The sequence below is a fragment of the Lutra lutra genome, chromosome 6, assembly GCF_902655055.1.
Source record: "Lutra lutra chromosome 6, mLutLut1.2, whole genome shotgun sequence".
In the NCBI taxonomy this organism is placed as follows: Eukaryota; Metazoa; Chordata; class Mammalia; order Carnivora; family Mustelidae; genus Lutra; species Lutra lutra.
Window position 1 is genome coordinate 88,220,148 of NC_062283.1, and position 19,541 is coordinate 88,239,688.

General features: G+C 36.2%; 1 protein-coding gene across 1 annotated transcript in view; it reads left to right on the forward strand.

Annotated features, from left to right (window-relative positions):
• The window catches only part of PEX7 (peroxisomal biogenesis factor 7), a 94,342-nt gene that overhangs the window by 26,650 nt on the left and 48,151 nt on the right, over positions 1 to 19,541 (forward strand). Inside the window, exons 6-8 of the mRNA XM_047734732.1 lie at positions 2,928 to 3,034; positions 4,682 to 4,795; positions 6,293 to 6,348. Of these exons, the coding sequence (XP_047590688.1) occupies positions 2,928 to 3,034; positions 4,682 to 4,795; positions 6,293 to 6,348 (277 nt within the window). The remainder of the gene's footprint in view (positions 1 to 2,927; positions 3,035 to 4,681; positions 4,796 to 6,292; positions 6,349 to 19,541) is intronic.

A 19,541-nucleotide genomic window follows, 5' to 3' on the forward strand; every position in this document is an offset into this window, starting at 1 on the left:
CATTTTTTGTTTTCTAGAGCTAAGAGTCTCTTATGGGTTGCCTCCCTCTCTGTTTTATCTTATTTTATTTTTCCTTCCCTTCCCCTGTGTTCATCTGGTTTGTTCCTTAAATCCACATATGAGTGAAATCATATGGTATTTGTCTTTCTCTGCCTGACTTATTTTGCTTAGCATAACACCCTCTAGTTCCATCTCTGTTGTTGTAAATGGCAAGATTTCGTTCTTTCTGATGGCTGAGATAGATGTACACATACACCTTACATCTTCTTTCTCTATCCGTCTGTGGACATCTGGGCTCTTTCTGTAGTTTGGCTATTATCGGTGTTGTTGCTATAAACACTGGGGTCCATGTGCCCCTTCGAATCACTTAGTAGTGCAATTGCTTAATCTTTTTTTTTTTTAAGATTTATTTATTTATTTGACAGACAGAAATCACAAGGAGGCAGAGAGGCAAGTAGAGAGAGAGAGGAGGAAGCAGGCTCCCTGCCGAGCAGAGAGCCTGATGCGGGGCTCGATCCCAGGACCCTGGGATCATGACCTGAGCCGAAGGCAGAGGCTTTAACCCACTGAGCCACCCAGGCGCCCTGCAATTGCTTAATCTTTTAGTAAAGTATAATACACATGTGGAACAGTGCATAATCTTAAGTGTACAATGCAAAGAATTTTCACAGTGAGCACATACAGGTGTGTATATACCCCCCAGATCAAGAAACAGAACATTCTGAGAGGCTCCCCTACCCCACTCCAGGGTGGGTGACCACTGTCCTGCCTTTTAATAGCATAGATTAGCTTTGCGGTTTTTATACTTCTGTGTCCGGTTTCTTTTGTTCATTATGTTTTGTGAGACTCCGATAATGTTGCTAGAATAACAGTTACTTCTTCATGGACTGGCCCATATTCCTTGTAATGTTTTGATACTCTAATCTTTAGTTTCCCCATTTGTAAATTGCTTTAAAAATTACTTGTTATATTACCAAAATTTCTACCTCAGTTTTTATGGTTTTAAAAAGTTAAGGCATACAAAATGTTTAGACCACCACCTGGCATAAAGTAAACACTCAATAAATATTGGCCATTATTCACAGCATTCTGAATAGGAGTGGAAATGACTTCTAATCATGGGTATGCTTTCTTATTTTTTTCAAGTATATTATCTCATTTAAACTTGATAAGGTAAATATTTTATCACAGGTAAGGAAACGGAGATTCAGGTAAGTTAAGGAACTTGATTAAATATCAGCAGGTACCAAATGATTGAGCTAGACTAGGACTGAGCCTCAGAACTTTGGAGCCCACATTCTTAACCTCTACATTTCATTACCACCAACAATTTAATGCTTATCTTTCTTTTTTTTTTTAATTTTTTTTTTATTTAATGCTTATCTTTCTTAAACAACTTCCAAAGAAATCGAGGAAAAAAAAGCATTATCTAAAATTGCAAAATGTAGCTACATGACAATATGATTTAGAATTGGGAATGCAGGAAAATGTATGTAAGTAAGCAAAGGATAATTTAAAATTTTAGTATTATCATATATCATATATAAAGGTATCTGTTTGTGCCAGAGACCATGCTAAGTGCCAGAAACTTTTTTACACTATATGCTTGTACAACCCTGAATGCAGGCATTCTGTTGCTTTTTTAGAAATGAGGAATCAGCTCAGAGATATTATATAACTTGTGCAGGGTCACACAGCTACTAAACAGAATTTCAGACCCTGACTTCCATCACGCCATAGACCCCGTTCTTTCATCCAGCTGTACCAGCTTACTCTCAGCATCACTGCCTGTTTCTAGTTTACTCTGATGTTAATACATATATATATCCTGAGTTTTATTCATCAGGTCATTTTGTTGTCTTCTTTTAATTTATAAAGATCAAAGGCAAACAGCATATAAAACATTTAATCAGGTAACTGTGAAGCTAAGCAATGTGAACCATTTTTGTAATAATGCAAGATATAATCCCTAAATTTTTCAACCTGTTTTTTTTTTTTTCCCCCAAGGAGAGAAATATACCTCTGGCTGGCCTGTTAAAATGTAGTAAACATAAACACAAAGATTAAAAATTCTCTATTTTGACTTGGTAGACTGCCCACATTTAACAGTAAAATTGTTAGCATTTGGTTTCTTTTTTTTTTTTTAAGATATTTTTTATTTATTTGACAGAGAGAGAGAGAGAGGGTCACAAGTAGACAGAGAAACAGTCAGAGAGAGAGGAGGAAGCAGGCTCCCCGCCAAGCAGAGAGCCCGACGCGGGGCTCGATCCTACGACTCCGGGATCATGACCCGAGCCGAAGGCAGAGGCTTTAACCCACTGAGCCACCCAGGTGCCCCAGCATTTGGTTTCTTATAGACTAGAAACCGATGATTTTCAGGACCTTTTTCCTAGTCCTGAAGAGAAATGCACTATGTGTTTTTGTGTGTATATAGTCATCACTGTCCTTGTTTCAGTGTGAAATTCAGATTTTCCTGCTTTGAGTAGATGTATAAACATTGTCGTGACACATTACTTTTTGTAGTTCCTCACTTGTAGTTCCTCACTATACATTATTATAGTTAAAATCAATGTATGTGGGGGTACGTGGGTGGCATAGTCAGTCAAGCCTCCAATTTTTGGTTTTGGTTAAGGGAGTGATCTCAGGGCCATGAGATCAAGCCCCACATTGGGCTTCCGCCTCACTGCGGAGTCTGCTGGAGATTCTCTCTCATTCTCCCTCTGCCATTCCCACTCATGTGGAATGGCTTTCGCTCTTTCTCTAAGTCTTAAAAAAAAAAACCAAACAAAACCAATATATATGTAATATATAAATGGTAGTAACCTCACAGTAAACCAGTGTATTTTCCCTTACATCATCATGAATACAGTGTCACTAAGCATCCAAGTGGTATAATGGAAAGTGATCAAGTCTTCATCTCTCACCAGGTGATCAAACTCTGAGAATCTGGGATGTGAAGTCAACAGGAGTCAGAATTGTGGTTCCTGCACATCAGGCAGAAATTTTGAGCTGTGACTGGTGTAAATACAATGAGGTACCCTCCTGTCTGGATCTGTCCCTTGCTGCTGAGCCCTTCTTTTTGTTGAAATGTTGGGGATTTTATTTTCTCTTGCCTTATGTGGACTTTGGTAGTGTTTATGGACCATTAAGTTAAATTCAGTCCCTTTCAATTCTAATTTATGATTGTGAGTGACCTGCATTAGCATTAATTGGATTTAAGTGCACATGAAACAGGCAGAGTAAGAAATAGAAATTCTCAAAGTTCAACAGTGCAGGCCTACTTGCTTATTTGGGAAGCTGCTTTACAGTTTATGTAATTTTTTTCTTTATTGCTCTTAACCCCACCAATTTGTATCGTCTGCTTGCATTTCTCATTCACTTTGCTGGTTAGGCTGCTGAACTATTTGTAATTTGATTTTTAGTTTGACGGTCTACCAGTTTTTTTGTTTGTTTGTTAAAGATTTTATTTATTTATTTGACAGACATCACAAGTAGGCAGAGAGGCAGGCAGAGAGAGGGGGAGAAGCAGGCTTCCTGCTGAGCCAAGAGCCTGATGCAGGGCTCGATCCCAGGACCCTGAGATCATGACCTGAGCTGAAGGCAGAGGACTAACCCACTGAGCCACCCAGGCGCCCTGGTCTACCAGTTTTTTAAAAATTTTGTTTCATCTTCCCATATAAGCCTAACCAAACTTCATGCTTCTGTAGATAACAGTGTCTATTTTTACCTCTTTGTAAAACTTTAGTTAACCACATGAGCATATGAATTCAGAATAGAAATGGATTAAATGTGTGTTGAGATACTATTTATGTACCTGAGGTTGTCTGTTGCCTGGGACAGACAGGTAAAACATACTCCTTGTTTCTTCTCACTTTTCAATTAACTAAAGGAAGTTAAGAGAGCATTTTATTGGCAGAGTTCTTTGAAAAGAAATAAAATAGATTAAAAGAAAAAGAGTACATATTCAATAATAATACTTGATCTAAATAACCATTTCATTGCTGATAACTGCATTTCAAATCTCTGTCATCATAAATGAGTTTTTCATCTGGAAAATGAATTGTGGACTATATGTTATACTTTGGGGAATTCTAAAAAAGGTACGGATACATAATTGAGAGTTGTTAAAATTGTTTTTGTTTTAAATTATTGAAATTCTCCCTCCAATGAGCTTACGCTTTAACCTAGCACATTCAGACAATGAATTACTGCCCTGGTTGACATGGGAGGGGGCTGACTGTGGGCCTAGCACTTGGCCTGTTCAGCCAAGGAACTGTGGTTCACTTAGGGCTCTAGATAGAGGGATTTGTAAACCTGACCAGATAGGAGACTCATCACTATTTGCAGAGGTTCTCAGATAGGATTAGATATTGTATTAAGACATGGCCCATCAGAGTGGGAAACAATGATTGAATTAGATTTAGAAAAGCATAAAAATCAAATTGATACCCTTTCCTTTTCCCCCATATTCCTCAGTTAACAGGCCTCTTGCCTTTTAAAGCCTGGTAAAGCCTCACAATACACTCACGAGGAAGGTGGGCTCATTTGAGGGGTGTAATTTTTAACCCCTTGTATACTTACTGATACTACTACAAGTAGATTGGAGAACCCACAGTGCCATTTGAGACTGTGCCTTGTTCTGACCTGTGCACTGTTCACTTTTCTCTGAATTTTTTTGCAGAATTTGCTCGTGACAGGGGCCGTGGATTGTAGTTTGAGAGGCTGGGACCTGAGGAATGTACGACAGCCAGTGTTTGAACTTCTTGGTCACACCTACGCTATTAGGAGAGTGAAAGTAAGTGTTTTTCTTTTTACCTGTAGAGTAGAAATAAAAACATAATGAAGTATATAGAAAACATGTTTAGGAGTTGGGGTTATGGGTGCTTTTTGTGCATATTTCTGTTAGCCAATTGGTGATGAACAATGAAAGCTAAAATTAGGTAAAAATATTTGAATAATTACTAAATGAATTGGGACAAAGTAGACGATCAGTGCTTAAGCTTAAATAGAAATGTTTTTTTCATTCTGTCCTTTCCATTCTACTACTGTCCCTTTTTATGTGTTTTTAACTATGGTAATTTGCTTCTAGTGTTCTTCGTAATTTCCCATTCAGTGGTTGAAACTACAGAGAGGTTTCTTTTTTCTAACATGGTAATAAGTATGAATGTTCACAACATTTGGGGTATAGAAAATTTTCCACTCTGCCAACAGCAGACAATGAGATGAAGGTAACTTTTTTCTGCCACTTCTGAGACATGTGCCTGGTTCTAAGGGGACTTATATTAGCTTCCCAGTTTTTATTGGTGGGTTTTGCTAAGTCACTGTGGAAAACATCTTATTAAGTGACATCTCCCAATTTCATTCTTTGTTTTGTTATACTAAGGGTAAAGAAGTATTTTATTCATCTTTTAAATAAGATACTGGGTTATTCCTATTTCAGAAATTCTGACTTTTCAGTTAAATTAATATTTAAAATTTTACTGGTTGTAACTCAGCATGTGACACCTGGTGCCATGTTATTGTTTTAATGGCACACAGGTTATAGCAGTTGAAAAATATTTTCAGTATTTATTTCACAGTGTTTTTGAGAATGAAATTGGGTAATTTACTGAAAGTATTTTGCAAACCATAAAGCATATTTGAATGTAGTTATATGTATGTATATAACCACTAAAGTACTGGGAAGAAAAAAAAACTAAAGAAATATAATTACAAAGGGCAGCCTATTAAGGTATGTTGATTACTTATCTAAAAGATATTTGTCTTTAAATTTGCAGTTTTTGTTTTTGATATCCTTTGCATTAATTGTGATATACCAATAACATAAAAATTCTTTTAAAGATGTTTTTATTTAATAATTAATTGATAACTTGATACTTGTGCATATAGCAACTGTAGTATGTATTCATAAAATTGGTAAATTATATTATTACATATTGTATGATCACAACTCCCTTACATTCATAGGAGTCATTTTTGGATAGGCATTGCAAAATTGTATTTAATTTTTCCAGAAGGGCAACCCTTTGGGAATATTTTATTCTAAATAAGTGCTAAAAAGCTTGAGTAATGACTTTTCTTTGGAGAATATAAAAGTAAATCTGTTTCCTGCAGCTCATGCTTAAAAGGCCAGAAGATTTTTGCCTTAAATTAAAGCACGTAAGGTTTGGGGAAACGTAATTTTAAGCGATAGTCCTAATTAAACTTTATTGTAGTGCTCATGCGAATAACCTTATGAAGTAGCATGTTACAATTACAGCTAACTTTAAAAAGTTTTGTTTTGTTTTTGTAGTTTTCACCATTTCATGCTTCTGTTCTGGCCTCTTGCTCCTATGATTTCACTGTAAGGTACAGTAGATTTTGATAAGTTTCATTGTGAAATACCAAGTAGCATCTTTTCAACTTTTATGAAAAATAATGTATTTATTATAGTAATCTGAAAATAATCTGAGCTGAGCACATTTGAATATTTGCACTAGGATTAATATTACATTTTTTCTGTTTTTATGATCTGGCCCTGTACATAAATTCTTTGCTATTTAAAGGTAGTTTGGCTGTTCTGCTTAAAAGCCTTTTTTCCTGATAGCTATTGCTGTAGTGACAACTTTTCACACAATAGGCTGCATAGCCAGTACTTTTTAAACTTAGAATTTAAAAATTGTGAAATTCCATGTCTTCAGGTCTAATTATATGAATCTTAAGGCTGAGATTGTTATAGTTGAAAAAAACCAGCAAGGCTATTATTATGTTTGTGACTATATATAGATGAGTGTGTATATATATGTGTGTGTACATCCACAGCTATGTATGAATATATATGTGTGTATGTGTGTCTCTATCCATATATCCCAGTTCCAATCCACACTACACAGGGTTTATTCTATTTTTTCTCCTTTTCCAGATGTGTAACTCCTAATTCCCATGTACATAATACATTAACTTACTTGCAAACCCTAGAATGCTCAGAAAGTAGTTTTAGAATTCTGGAGCCATTCCTCTCTGAAACAGAGTTATACTAATTAGAGTTCATGTTTGTTTAGCGCTTTTTCCCTCCTAGTCCAAATACGTGTTTTAAAAGTTATCTGGGTTAATTCTGTTCCCCTCCCATCAGTGTGGCTGTGTCATTCATTGGAAACACAGTTTGATTCATTCGCTTCTGTTTGTAGTCAATTTTAGGGTTTTTTACCATCCTTATTAATTTTGTCTATTTTTCTGAGCAGACAAAACAGTAACATGGTTCCAAAGTCAAGATGTATATAAAGCTGTATTCAGAAAGAGCTATTTCCTCTATTCTTTCCAATCCATTCTGTAGGTCCTTCACCCTATAATAATCTATGTTATTCAGATAAGTAGACAATGTCTATTTTCTTATTTCCCTCTTTTTATACAAAAACGGAGTGCTCTGGATACTCTCTTCAATTTTACTTTTATTCATATAAAATATATCCAGGAAATCACTTTATGTCAATTCATAGAGATACTTCTCATTCTTTTAATACTCCATTATGTGGATGTACCATAGTTTATTCAACTACTCTCCTACATATGGGAACTTAGCATGTCCTCAAATATTTTGTAAATAAACAATGCATAATGAATAATAACCTTGTATGTATGTATGTATGTGCACATTATTAGAGAACTAATTTACGAGTATATTCCTAGAAGTGAGGTTGCTGAATTAAAATTTTAGTAAGCCTACATATAGTTTTGTTAGATAGCACCAAATTCCCACCAAAAGGATTGTATCAATTTCCATTCCAAGCAGCAGTGTTTGAAAATGCCTGTTTCTCTACCATCTAAAGATCATTGGTTCCTTAGGGTTTGCCAAGTACCTGACCAAAAGCATCTGCAAAGAAAGATGGTCATGCATCTTCAATTTCAATTCTGATGCCTCTGATTAATTTCTCTAATTGCATTGGCAGATACCTCTATTAAAGTGCTAAATAGTGTTATAATGTCTAATTCTATATTCATGAAAGTGCCTCTAATGTTTCCTTGTTAAAAGTAAGGTGTTGGCTTTAAGTGAAAGTACAGTTGACCCTCAAGCACCCGGGGTTATGCGTGCCGACCCCTGCATAACTTTTGACTCCCCCAAAATTTAGCTCATAGCCTGCTGTTGACCAGAAACCTCACCTATAATGTAAACAGTTGATTAACATATATTTTGCGTGTCATATATATCATATACTGTATTCTTAAAGTAAGCTAGAGAAAAGAAAATGTTCTTAAGAAGATCATAAGGAAGGGGTACCTGGGTGGCTCAGCAGTTAAGTGTCTGCCTTCTGCTCAGGTCATGATCCCAGGGTCCTGGGATTGAGCCCTGCATCTGGTTCCCTGCTTTTCTGGGACCCGCTTTTCCCTCTGCCTCACTTCCTGCTCCTGCTTTCTCTCTCTGTCAAATAAATAAGTAAAATCTTGAAAAATAAATAAATAAAATTACGAATGAATATTTTCAAAAAAAAGAAAATCATAAGGAAGAAAAAAATGCATTTACAGTACTGTATGTATATTTACTGGGAAAAAAAAACAAACTGCATGTAAGTGGCCCCACACAGTCCAAACTTGTGTTGTTTAAGTCATGCTAAGAAAGTGTGCATCAATTCTTGTTTTCTTGAGTCTTTTTTCAAGTCGGGAATGTATGTTAAGTGTTGTCAAAGGCTTTTTCAGCATCTGTGGAAATGATCATGATTTTTCTTCTTAGAGCTATTAAGGAATTATTAATAAATTGAACTAGCCTTGCCTTCCTGGACTAAATCTCTCTTGATCTTTGTGTATTATTTTCTTATGTGCTATTGAATTTGGTCTGCTAATATTTTATCCAGAGCTTTTGCATTAGTATTCAAAGGTGATATTGGTCTACAGCTTCCTTTTTTTCCTTTCATTCTTTTTTGATTTATGTATCAGAGTATTACTTGTCTCATAAAAAAGAATTAAGATGTTGTCCTAGTTTTCAGAGATCTGGAACAATTTATACAGCATTGAGGCTATTTGGTCTTTGAAGCCTTGGTTGAATTCCCCTGTGAAACCATCCAGGCGTGGTTCTTTTTGTGAAGTACTTTCTTGATACCTATATTTCTTGTATGAAAATTGGTCTATTTAAACTTTTCATCTCTGGGGCGCCTGGGTGGCTCAGTGGGTTAAAGCCTCTGCCTTCAGCTCAGGTCATGATCCCAGTGTCCTGGGATCGAGCCCCGCATCGGGCTCTCTGCTCGGCAGGGAGCCCGCTTCCTCCTCTCTCTCTCTGCCTGCCTCGCTGCCTACCTGTGATCTCTATCTGTCAAATAAAATAAAAAAAAAATCTTTATAAACTTTTCATCTCTAATGGGATCAGTTTTGGAAATTATCCTTATAGATTTTCAAATTTATTTGTTACAAATGTCTATTAAGTAGTATCATGATTTTTAAAATTTCTCCTGTTTCAATGGTTATTTCACTTTTATTTCTGACTTTGTATGTTTGTGATTTCTTCTTCAGTTATTTAATGGTATATGTATTTTGTTATTTTTCTCCAGCAAATAAGATTTTGGTTTATTAACTGAACTATTGTTTTTCTATTCATGACCTCACTAATTTCTCCTTTTATCTTTATTATTTCCTTCTTGTTACTCTCTCCTGGCTTATCTTGTTCTTTTTTTACTTTTGAGCCAGGAATATATTTTTATTCTTTCATTTTGTTAATAAAGTTTTTAAGGTTATGAATTTTCTTCTAGTTACTATTTCAATTCTAGCCCATGATTCTGATATATAATGTTTCATTATCATTTTTAAAAGATTTGTAACTTCTGTTTGTATTTCCCCTTTCTTCCAAGAGTTGTTTAATAGGAAGCTATTTAATTTCCAGATGAAAGGGCTTTTTAATTTCTAAAAATTTTTTAAAAATTTATAGTTCTATTGCATTGTGAGCACAGAATACAATTTTTAGTCATTGTTTTATAGAACATACTGATTTTGAAGGGACCTAATAAATTACCAATGTTTGTGAATGTTTCCTAAGCAATTAAGAAGAAGGTATATTCTGTATTATCATGCTATAAAGTCCAATATGTAACATAAGCTCTACTGATTGTTGTTTAGATTTACTGTATCCTGTTTTATTTTTTGTCCACTTAATTTGTTTTGTACTGAGAGTGGGATGTTAAAAGTATTATCAGTGAGCTTCTATCTGTCTCCCTGCAACTCTTGTAGTTTTGATTTCATAAAGATAGATAGTGTAGTCTGTTATTTGGTGCATAGATATTTATAACGGCCATTTAGTGTATTGAGACTTTTGGCATCAAAGAGAATCCTTCTTTGTCACAGTTGATCCTTTTCAAAAGCTTTAGTTGTGCTTTGTCTCTTACCTGTGTCACTGCCCCTGCTTTCATAGTGTTTCCACTTTCCAGGTACATTTTTTCCCATACCTTCATTTTTAGCTTTTTTGAAGCATTTTGGTTTTGGTATGTCTTTTATAAAGAGCATATGTTTGGGTCTTGCTAGGTGAACTAAATAAAAAGTCTTTTTAAGTAATAGTCAAGTTGAACCTATCCATATTTTTTGATAAAAATATGTTTGGTATCAAGTCTGTTGTATCATTTTATGTGGTGACTGTTACGTGTCTTATGTTTTACTTGCTGTTTCTGAATATGATGATTTTTGGTTGTGTTTTGAAGGTTTATTTTGTTCTTTTATTTAAATTTTTGTAATATTTAGGTAAGTTTTTATTTGTACTAGTGGTTGCCTTTGGAAATTTAAATTTTCTAATACCTTTAGTCCCCTGTTTTAAAAAATGTAACCATGGGTGCCTGGGTGGCTCAGTGGTTAAAGCCTCTGCCTTCGGCTCAGGTCATGATCTCAGGGTCCTGGGATCGAGTCCCGCATCGGGCTCTCTGCTCCTCCTGTCTCCTCCTGTCTCCTCCTCCTGTCTCTCTCTGCCTGCCTCTCTGCCTATTTGTGATCTGTCAAAAAAAAAAAAAATAAAAAAATAAAAAAAATAAAAAATGTAACCATTATCTGACTCAGGAGTTTTTAATGGTATTTTAACAGCTGCTTATTACATATACAACAAGCAGTGAATTCACTCTACTTTCCTTTTTATCCCTTCCTCTTCTCCATCAAATTTTGAGTTATTTTATTTATACTTTGTCAAATCTTGCAACGTTTAACATAAATTATTTTCCACTCTTGTTTTCACGTGTGGTTTAGTCTTAGATATATGATTAAATTATTAAATATTCATCATCAATCTTTTTGCTGAAATTTCCCCATCATGTCTTATTTGATGAAGTTTATCTTCTCGTAGCTTCCTTAAGAAGAGCTGATGGGTTCAGAATTCTCAGGAGCTCTTGCAGGTTTAAAACTGTTTCTCTATAGCCTTGTTCTTAAAGTGTAGCTTATCTGAATAGAAACTCTTTGATTTACATTTCTGGAGTTTTTTGAAAATGCTCCCTTTTTTCTGCCTCACTTTCTGTCTTGTTTGGGGGAATTCCAATGCCAGTCTAATTCTTTTGTCCTTGTAAGTTACTTGATTTTTTTCCCCTGGGGACCCTGATTGTTGCAATTCAGTTTTCCCTGCTATGGATTAAAGTGTCCAATTAGGCTTACAGCCGAAACATGAGAGATAGCTCATTGTGGTTGTTTTCTTTTTTTACCTGTAATTAGAATTTCACGTGTGTTGGAAGCTTGAGTTTTGTTTTTTTGGGGGGTTTTTTGTTTTTTTTCAGAGATGGAGAGAGAGTGAGTTCACACATGTGAGCTGGGGTAGATGGAGGGGGGAGAGAGAGGGTCTCAAGCAGGCTCCATACCCAGCATGGAGCCTGTTGAGGGGCTCGTTCTCACAACACTGAGATCAAGACCTGAGCTAAAATCAAGAATTAGGTATTTAACTGACTGAGCCACCCAAGCACCCCAAGTTTTGTGTAGTTTTATTTGTTCTTCTTCTTCCATATTAGTTTTTTTGTGAAGATGCACTAGGAGTTTTGGATTTTAAGGCCTCACTGCCTCAACTACCCAGAATTCTTCTCTCCTTTACTTCTGAGTCAGTAATTGATGTGGCAGAAGCTATATAACTTTGTTTCTGTGGAATGTACTGTGGAATAGAATTATTTACAACAATACCTTGGGAGAAATTACATGCCCTAACTTTTTTTTTTTTTTTTTAAATACAATACAAGCATACAGATAAATTGGGAAACATAATTACACTGAGGCTTCCAGCTATCAGTTAAAAGGGTGCCATAACCAGTTTTTTTAATAGTCCATATAAAACTTCTGGCATGGGAGCCAAAGAATGGCAACATGGCAGACAGGAAGAAAACTTGGCATTTGCTTGCCGTCCACCCCAAACTTTTCCAAACTGGAATTGTGGAACTAGATTATCGGCTAGAGGTTTGGGCTGTAAATATGGATTAGGAGACCATTAACTTACTGACAGATCAGTCCATAAGGATGAATACGTTTAGAGAAAGAAGAGCAAAAAGCGGGAGAGAATTACTGTTGAAATAAAGAAAGGACCAGCCCACTTAACCCAGGAGAGTGTCAGGAGAGGATTTCAGCCAGATGTGTATGGCCAGTGATATAAGATCCTTTGGATGGGGTGAGCAGGATGAAGAGTTGAACTTTCAGTTTTCTCTCTTTACATGGTGTCACTTTTGGGCTCAAAAGGGATTCTGGATATAGAATCTAGTCCTTGGATTTCAAAGACCTTTCTGGTGTTTGAAACTGATCACTGGAGACTTGACCAAATGAGATGGGGCATTAATCTTTTGATCTCATTTTAGTGTCTCTAAGAATTTTAATTGGGTCTTTCTGGTTTCGAGGTATTACTAAGAGGCATATTAAATCCATTTCTGTCCTGTTTTTGATTAAAGGGAAAACCTAGTAACTTACCTATACTTCCTTTTCAGAACTGTTATCATGGTCTTAATCCTACTGGCCATGCCCCATTTTATCTATATCCTTAAGTATCTTTGAGGACCCAATTGGGAAATGCCTTATTTTGGTAGATGTAAATTTGTTTCAGAAGTATTTGTTAAGACTGGACTTTTGAATGCAAACTGTAGTATTCCAGAGTCTTGCAGGTAGCTAAACGTCCTCAAAAATCATCGCAATTTGAGGCTCACAGTCTTACTTTTCCATTTCTAAGAATTAGGTTTTGCTTCTTTCTTGAACCCTGAGCAAGACTGGAGATTGGGGGATAGATGTTTAGTGCTTTTGGGGAGAGGAATGGCTTCGGTGACATGCTGCAAGGTCAGAAGCGTCATTGCTGTATTTGTAAGCATTTGGAAAAAGTGAAATTATAGTGAGTAATAGGAGATCCTTAACATATAACTGAAAAAAAAACATTTAATGCAGTTTTCCTATATAACTTAGAGTGCAGGTTTCTTCATATGTAAAATGGAATTAATAATATCTCTCTTCACAAATTGAGTATAAGAATTAAAGAAGAAGACCTGCTTGAAAATACTGTGCTAATTTTTCACTGTCTCAACCTTTGCTTCTCTTCTCAAGACACCTCACCAACCTTATTCACTAAAAGGCCTTTTATATTTCTTTAAAAAAAAAAAAAAAACAACTGTAGAGATCAAGCACAAATTATCTCAATTTCCACTGCAAGCCTGTGGATTGATCTAAATCTGTACCTATCCATTTCTCTGCTACCATTGGACACGAGAACTCTTAACCCCATATGCTCTTGTTTTCAGGACTCCGTGAAATCACCCCCTTTCCCTCCTCTATCATTGTTCTCTAATTCCCTAATTTCCCCCTCACCCTGTAACTTATTCCTTTATCTGCTTTTAACTTCTCTTGTATATTTCTCTTTCCTTTCCAGCCAAGCTTTTAGTGTCCCTTAAGCTTCCATTCACCAGGGCCATTTTAAGATTTTCATGGGAATATTATTCCTAGTCAAGCCTAAAGCCTGGAATTCTTTTTTCCTCCTCCCTGCAAAATTGATAATCATTTTCTCAGTATGAAGTGAAGTAAAAAACTTAAATCAAATTCCATCACAGGCAGTATGTAGAAGCAGCATCTTCTTTTTACCAGAAATAGAATTTTAATTTTAACCTACGTTATGGCTACTTTACTTCACTACCTTCATACTAAATATAACTGGAGGTTATTAAGTATAGTACTACCAAAGACTTTCTTATGAGAAAGTAGAAAAAGAAAACAAAATAATTTTTTAAAATTTCATTTTTGAATATATGTACTGTATTTTGTAATTCTCAAAATGTGCTGAGAATACTTTAACTACAGTAATGCCTTGTGTGAGTTTAGTTCTCATTATTTGTGTGTGATGACCATGCATTGGAAAGGTCAGAAGAGATATGTTTTTGGTAGATTTTTTATCCCATGTGATATGAGTTAAATTTATCCTCTGAAGAATTTTAAATCTCATTGGATTCATGATATTTTTAGTGTCAGAAAACTCATTTTAGTAAAAAGAAAAAGATAAAAGACAAAAGACCAACAATAACCTGTCCGATCTTCAGCACTGATAATTAATTATACAGATGCTACCTCTAGATTTTGGATGGCCAGTTTCTTATAACATAAGCTCTTCAAATATAAGTTTTCACTTACTTGTCCATTTTTATATTTTGTCTAGTTTTTTTAGCCTTTAAGATTTTATTTTAACATATTTTATATTGTGTGCATTATGTCAAAAGTGATGTTAAGGACATTTTAGTATTATAAAATTCAAGTTTCATATTTTTGTTTTATGTCATTATCATATCTAATAGAAATGCTTTAAGTTCTTTACCTGTGTAGTAGCTCATTATGTTTCACTGAATAAGTAATAAAAATCTAAAAATTCATGTGTAACATAGCATTTGAAATTAGTGTGTTTAGATTAAATAAAGGTTCCAACCTTATGAAAAATATCAAAACTCCCTTTAGCTGATGGGCAATACACTCTATAAAATTACACATCAGTTCTGGGGTACCTGGTGGCTCAGTTAGTTAAGTGTCTACCTTTGGCTCAGGTCATGATCCCAGGATTCTGGGATTGAATCCCACATCAGGCTCCCTGCTCAGGTCTACCTGCTCAGTGGGGAGCCAGCTTCTCCCTCTCCCTCTGCCTGCCACTCCCCCTGTTTGTGCTCTCTCTCTCTCTCTCTCTCTCTATCAAATAAATAAATAAAGTCTATTAAAAAAATATACGTCAGTTCTTTTTAAACTTCACTCAAAGATGGTACTGAATCTAAAATATTTCACAGTAAATTATTTCCATTCTTCTGCAAATGTCACCATCGTTTTTAGCACATCATCTTCTTCTGATGTACTCTCCATTAGGTTACTTTTTTTGTTTGTTTTAGATTATTTATTTATTTATTTATTTGATAGACAGAGATCACAAGTAGGCAGAGAGGCAGGCAGAGAGAGAGGGGGAAGCAGGCTCCCCACTGAGCAGAGAGCCGTATGCGGGGCTTGATCCCAGGACCTTGAGATCATGACCTGAGCTGAAGGCAGAGGCTTAACCCACTGAGCCACCCAGGCACTCCAGGTTACTTCTTTTTCTGCTGCGGAGTGTTTGCTATGCCGACCATGCCTGAGCATGAGTTGAATTTGAGTGCCTGTTTTGCTTTCATACTAAGTGGATTGTTCAGTAAATGCAGTTGGGAATCAGCAGATCCACTATGTATGGCAGCCTAACAAAAGTAAAAGCTGTTAAAATTATGTTTTTTCATTAGAAAAAGCAACATTTTATCTCTTCCAGGTATAGCAAATACTTCTCAGCTACTTAAAGATCTAACTTTCCTAAAATTGATAAAACTAGTACAATAAATTTAAACTCACAGTAATACTCTTCAGCTTCATGTTGCTTTTATAAATATTCTAACCTTCCAAACATTCTTTGTCAATGGTCTTTAGTAGTAATATACAAAACAAGCAGTGTTTTGTTTATTTCTTGCTTTTTTTTTTAACTATATAATTTTTGGGTGGAAAAACAGGGAGTTTTAATTCCAATGTTTGCAAACTGTGCTCATCCAAGCTTGTGTGATGTGAAACACTCTGCCTATACCAGCAACATTAATGTTTTCCAATTCCACTGTTAAGCTACTTACTTCGGTTGCAAATGGTAGGGCTGTACCCTGCTTTAAAATTCAGGCATTTTTATAGAATGCCTGTTATCTGACAGCCCTTATAATAGACATAACAGACAGTTCTGAATATCTTGCTGACAAAATGATAAAAGCAAAGGCCTGGAGAGAAGTAGAAACACGTCAGGGAGTCCTGAGCCTATCATTTGTGTTGGGGTTTGCGAGAGTAGCAGAGAGACATGTAGTCACAAATACAGATCTGGGGTTCTAGGAAATACAAGTTGAATGGACTAATTGTGGGGTGGCACATTCCTGGGTAACATAGGAGTTAAGACCACAGCCTATGGAGCCTGGTCACCTTTTACTAGCTGCATAAACTTGGGCATGCTATTTTAAAACAGTATGTGCAATGTCCTCTTCTGTAAAACGGAGAGGATGAAGGTGCCTACCACAATGGCTCACTGTGAGGACGAGATGAGTAATGTCCACAAAGGCTGCACATAGCAAGTGTTGTGTAAGTGTTGGTCACTTACTAAGTTACTACACTGCCAGAATGGATGGTGACAGGAGACCATCTCTTTGGGATCGAGGCCCATTTCAGCTCTCCTCTTCAAGGGTGAGATAACAATTTGTATTTTATGCCTGCAAAAGCAGGCACCCTCAACCTGGCCTTTTGTTGTGCCTCCTGGGAGTGCATTTTCTTATTGACAGTGTGCAACTTTTTATCAACATGTTCTCCAATACCTATTTTTTAAATTTAGTTTCAGTTCAGAGCTCTAAAAGTATAAACTACTAGTATTTATTTAAATTCAATTTGCCGACATATAGGACATCATTAGTTTCAGATGTAGTGTTCAGTGATTCATCAGTTGCATATAATACCCATGCTCATCACAACACATGCCCTCCTTAATGCCCATCACCCCATCCCCCCACCTACATCCTCTTCTGAAACCCTCAGTTTGTTTCCCAGAGTCAGGAGTCTCTCATGATTTGTCTCCCTCTCTGATTTCTTCCCATCCAGTTTTCCCTCCCTTCCCTTATGATTCTCTGCACTGTTCTTATATTCCACATATGAATGATACAGTATGATAATTGTCTTTCTCTGATTGACTTATTTCACTTAGCATAATATGCTCCAGTTCCATCCATGTCAATATAAATGGTAGGTATTAATACTTTCTGATGGCTGAGTAATATTCCATTGTATATATGAACCACATCTTCTTTATCCATTCATCTGTAGAAGGACCTCTTGGCTCCTCCCATAATTTGGCTATTGTGGACATTGCTGCTATGAACATTGGGGTGCCCCTTTGTGTCACTACATCTGTATCTTTGGGGTAAATACCAAGTAATACAATTGCTGGATCATAGGGTAGCTCTATTTTTAACTTCTTGAGGAACCTCCATACTGTTTTCCAGAGTGGCTGTACCAGATTGCATTCCCACCAACAGTATAACAGGGTTCCCCTTTCTCCACATCCTTGCCAAGATTTGTCATTTCCTGTCTTGTTAATTTTAGCCATTCTAACCTGGTGTAAGATGGTATCTCATTGTGATTTTATCAGTCCTCATAGTATTTTTATCAGTGCTTTTCATGTTTATAAAACCAGGTAATGACCCCATTCCAGTTTATTAACAGTGTATTAATCAACATAATTCCATAAGGGCTAACCAGAAAAATGTTTAACCACTGACTCTCTAGGCAGGTGGGGGTAACCTGTTTTGTAATGTTTGAAATAAGAGTTCAGTGGTATAAGTCTTCCCATCATGGCCAATATCGTGCTGCCAGTGTGACCTGATGTCCATAAGCACAAGGTTGGGAAGCTGTGCTCAGTGAGCTCTCACAAACCAGAATGAGCTGGCTCCAGCATTCCACTGGGGCTGGCCTAGACCTAGGTGATTGTGATCTTAATAATTACTGATTTTAAAAAGCTTCTGTAATTATAATATATGTATATGTGTGCATTTTTCATTGGAAAATGTCTGGAAATTTATATACCAGATAAACTTTATGTAAGCGTTCTTTTTTTTTTTTAATATATTTATTTATTTATTTATTTGAGAGAGAGATAGTGAGAGAGAGCATGAGAGAGAAGAAGGTCAGAGGGAGAAGCAGACTCCCCGTGGAGCTGGGAGCCTGATGCGGGACTCGATCCCGGGACTCCAGGATCATAACCTGAGCTGAAGGCAGTCGCTTAACCAACTGAGCCACCCAGGCGCCCCTACGTAAGCGTTCTTTACCTCCTTTCCATTCCGTGGCTTTTACGCCTGTTGAAAAACATTTTTATCCATTTATTTATTTGGAGGCAAAAGGACCTGAGGCTTACTGTGTATGTTTCCCTGATTTATAGTTACACTTTAAATTAAACCTGTAGTAATTCTTAGTGGGGGCATATTTGGTTTTGTGGCAGTGCTGACAGATACCTCTGGCATTAATGGGCAGGGACTGGGCATAGGGTCCTGGAATGGCCAAGACAGACCCTCCAGTTAGCAGTTCACTCCCCTTCCTCCAAGGTCAGCAGTGCCCTACCCAGTGGATTTCAGGCAGTGGGAATACTGAGCAGGATAGGTCCAAATAGAGAGTCTTTATTATGCCTCAAATTCTTCCACACCTATATCTGTTCTTATATTTAACTTATTTTTTTTTCCAAATTTCTACTTAAATTCCATTTGTTAACATATAGCGTAATGTTGTTTTCAGGAGTAGAAATTTAGTGATTCACTACTTACATATAACCCCCAGTGCTCAAAGTGATACAAGTTCTTATTTTTGATTAGCCATGTCTAGTTTATGAGGTATGTTAATATACAGTATTTCCTTTCATTCACACACCGCCACCTTGGGTGTGTAGTCATTCTATCCAGAAGGCAGCTAACTGGAAGGTGGAAAGATAGGCTGTTATCACATAGCTGGCAAGTAATGAAGCCAAACCTGAATCTAGATCTTTTATTTTTAAAGCTGGTACTTTTTATATTACTTAATACCTGACCACTTCTAGTAAGCCCAGGCCTTTTTGTATTTCCAAGTAGTATAATTTTCCCCTGTTATGTTAAACATTATCTCCTTAGGGATTAAACTGCCAAAACACAGTATTGCCTGTAATATCTATAATCATTTGGGATTGAAGTATTCTACATAAGTGAGTCTTGACAATGATGGACACATAAAAGATTATGTGCCATACTTTTATCTTAACAATTATGGATTTAAAAACCTTTCAGCATTATGATATAGCTGTATGTGTATATACCTTTAAGTGTATATAGATACACATTTAAGTATATACACAAAAGCATACACCTTTGTATATACATTTTTTTTGAAAGGTGTTTGGAAAGCTATAACTAGAATTTAAAGGTGTATATCTTCTTTATCCATTTGTCTGTTGAAGGGCATCTCAGCTCTTTCCACAGTTTGGCTGCTGTGGACATTGCTGCTATGAACCTGGAGTCCATGTGGCCCTCCTTTTCAATATTATTCAGCAATTAGAAAGGATGAGTACCCAAATT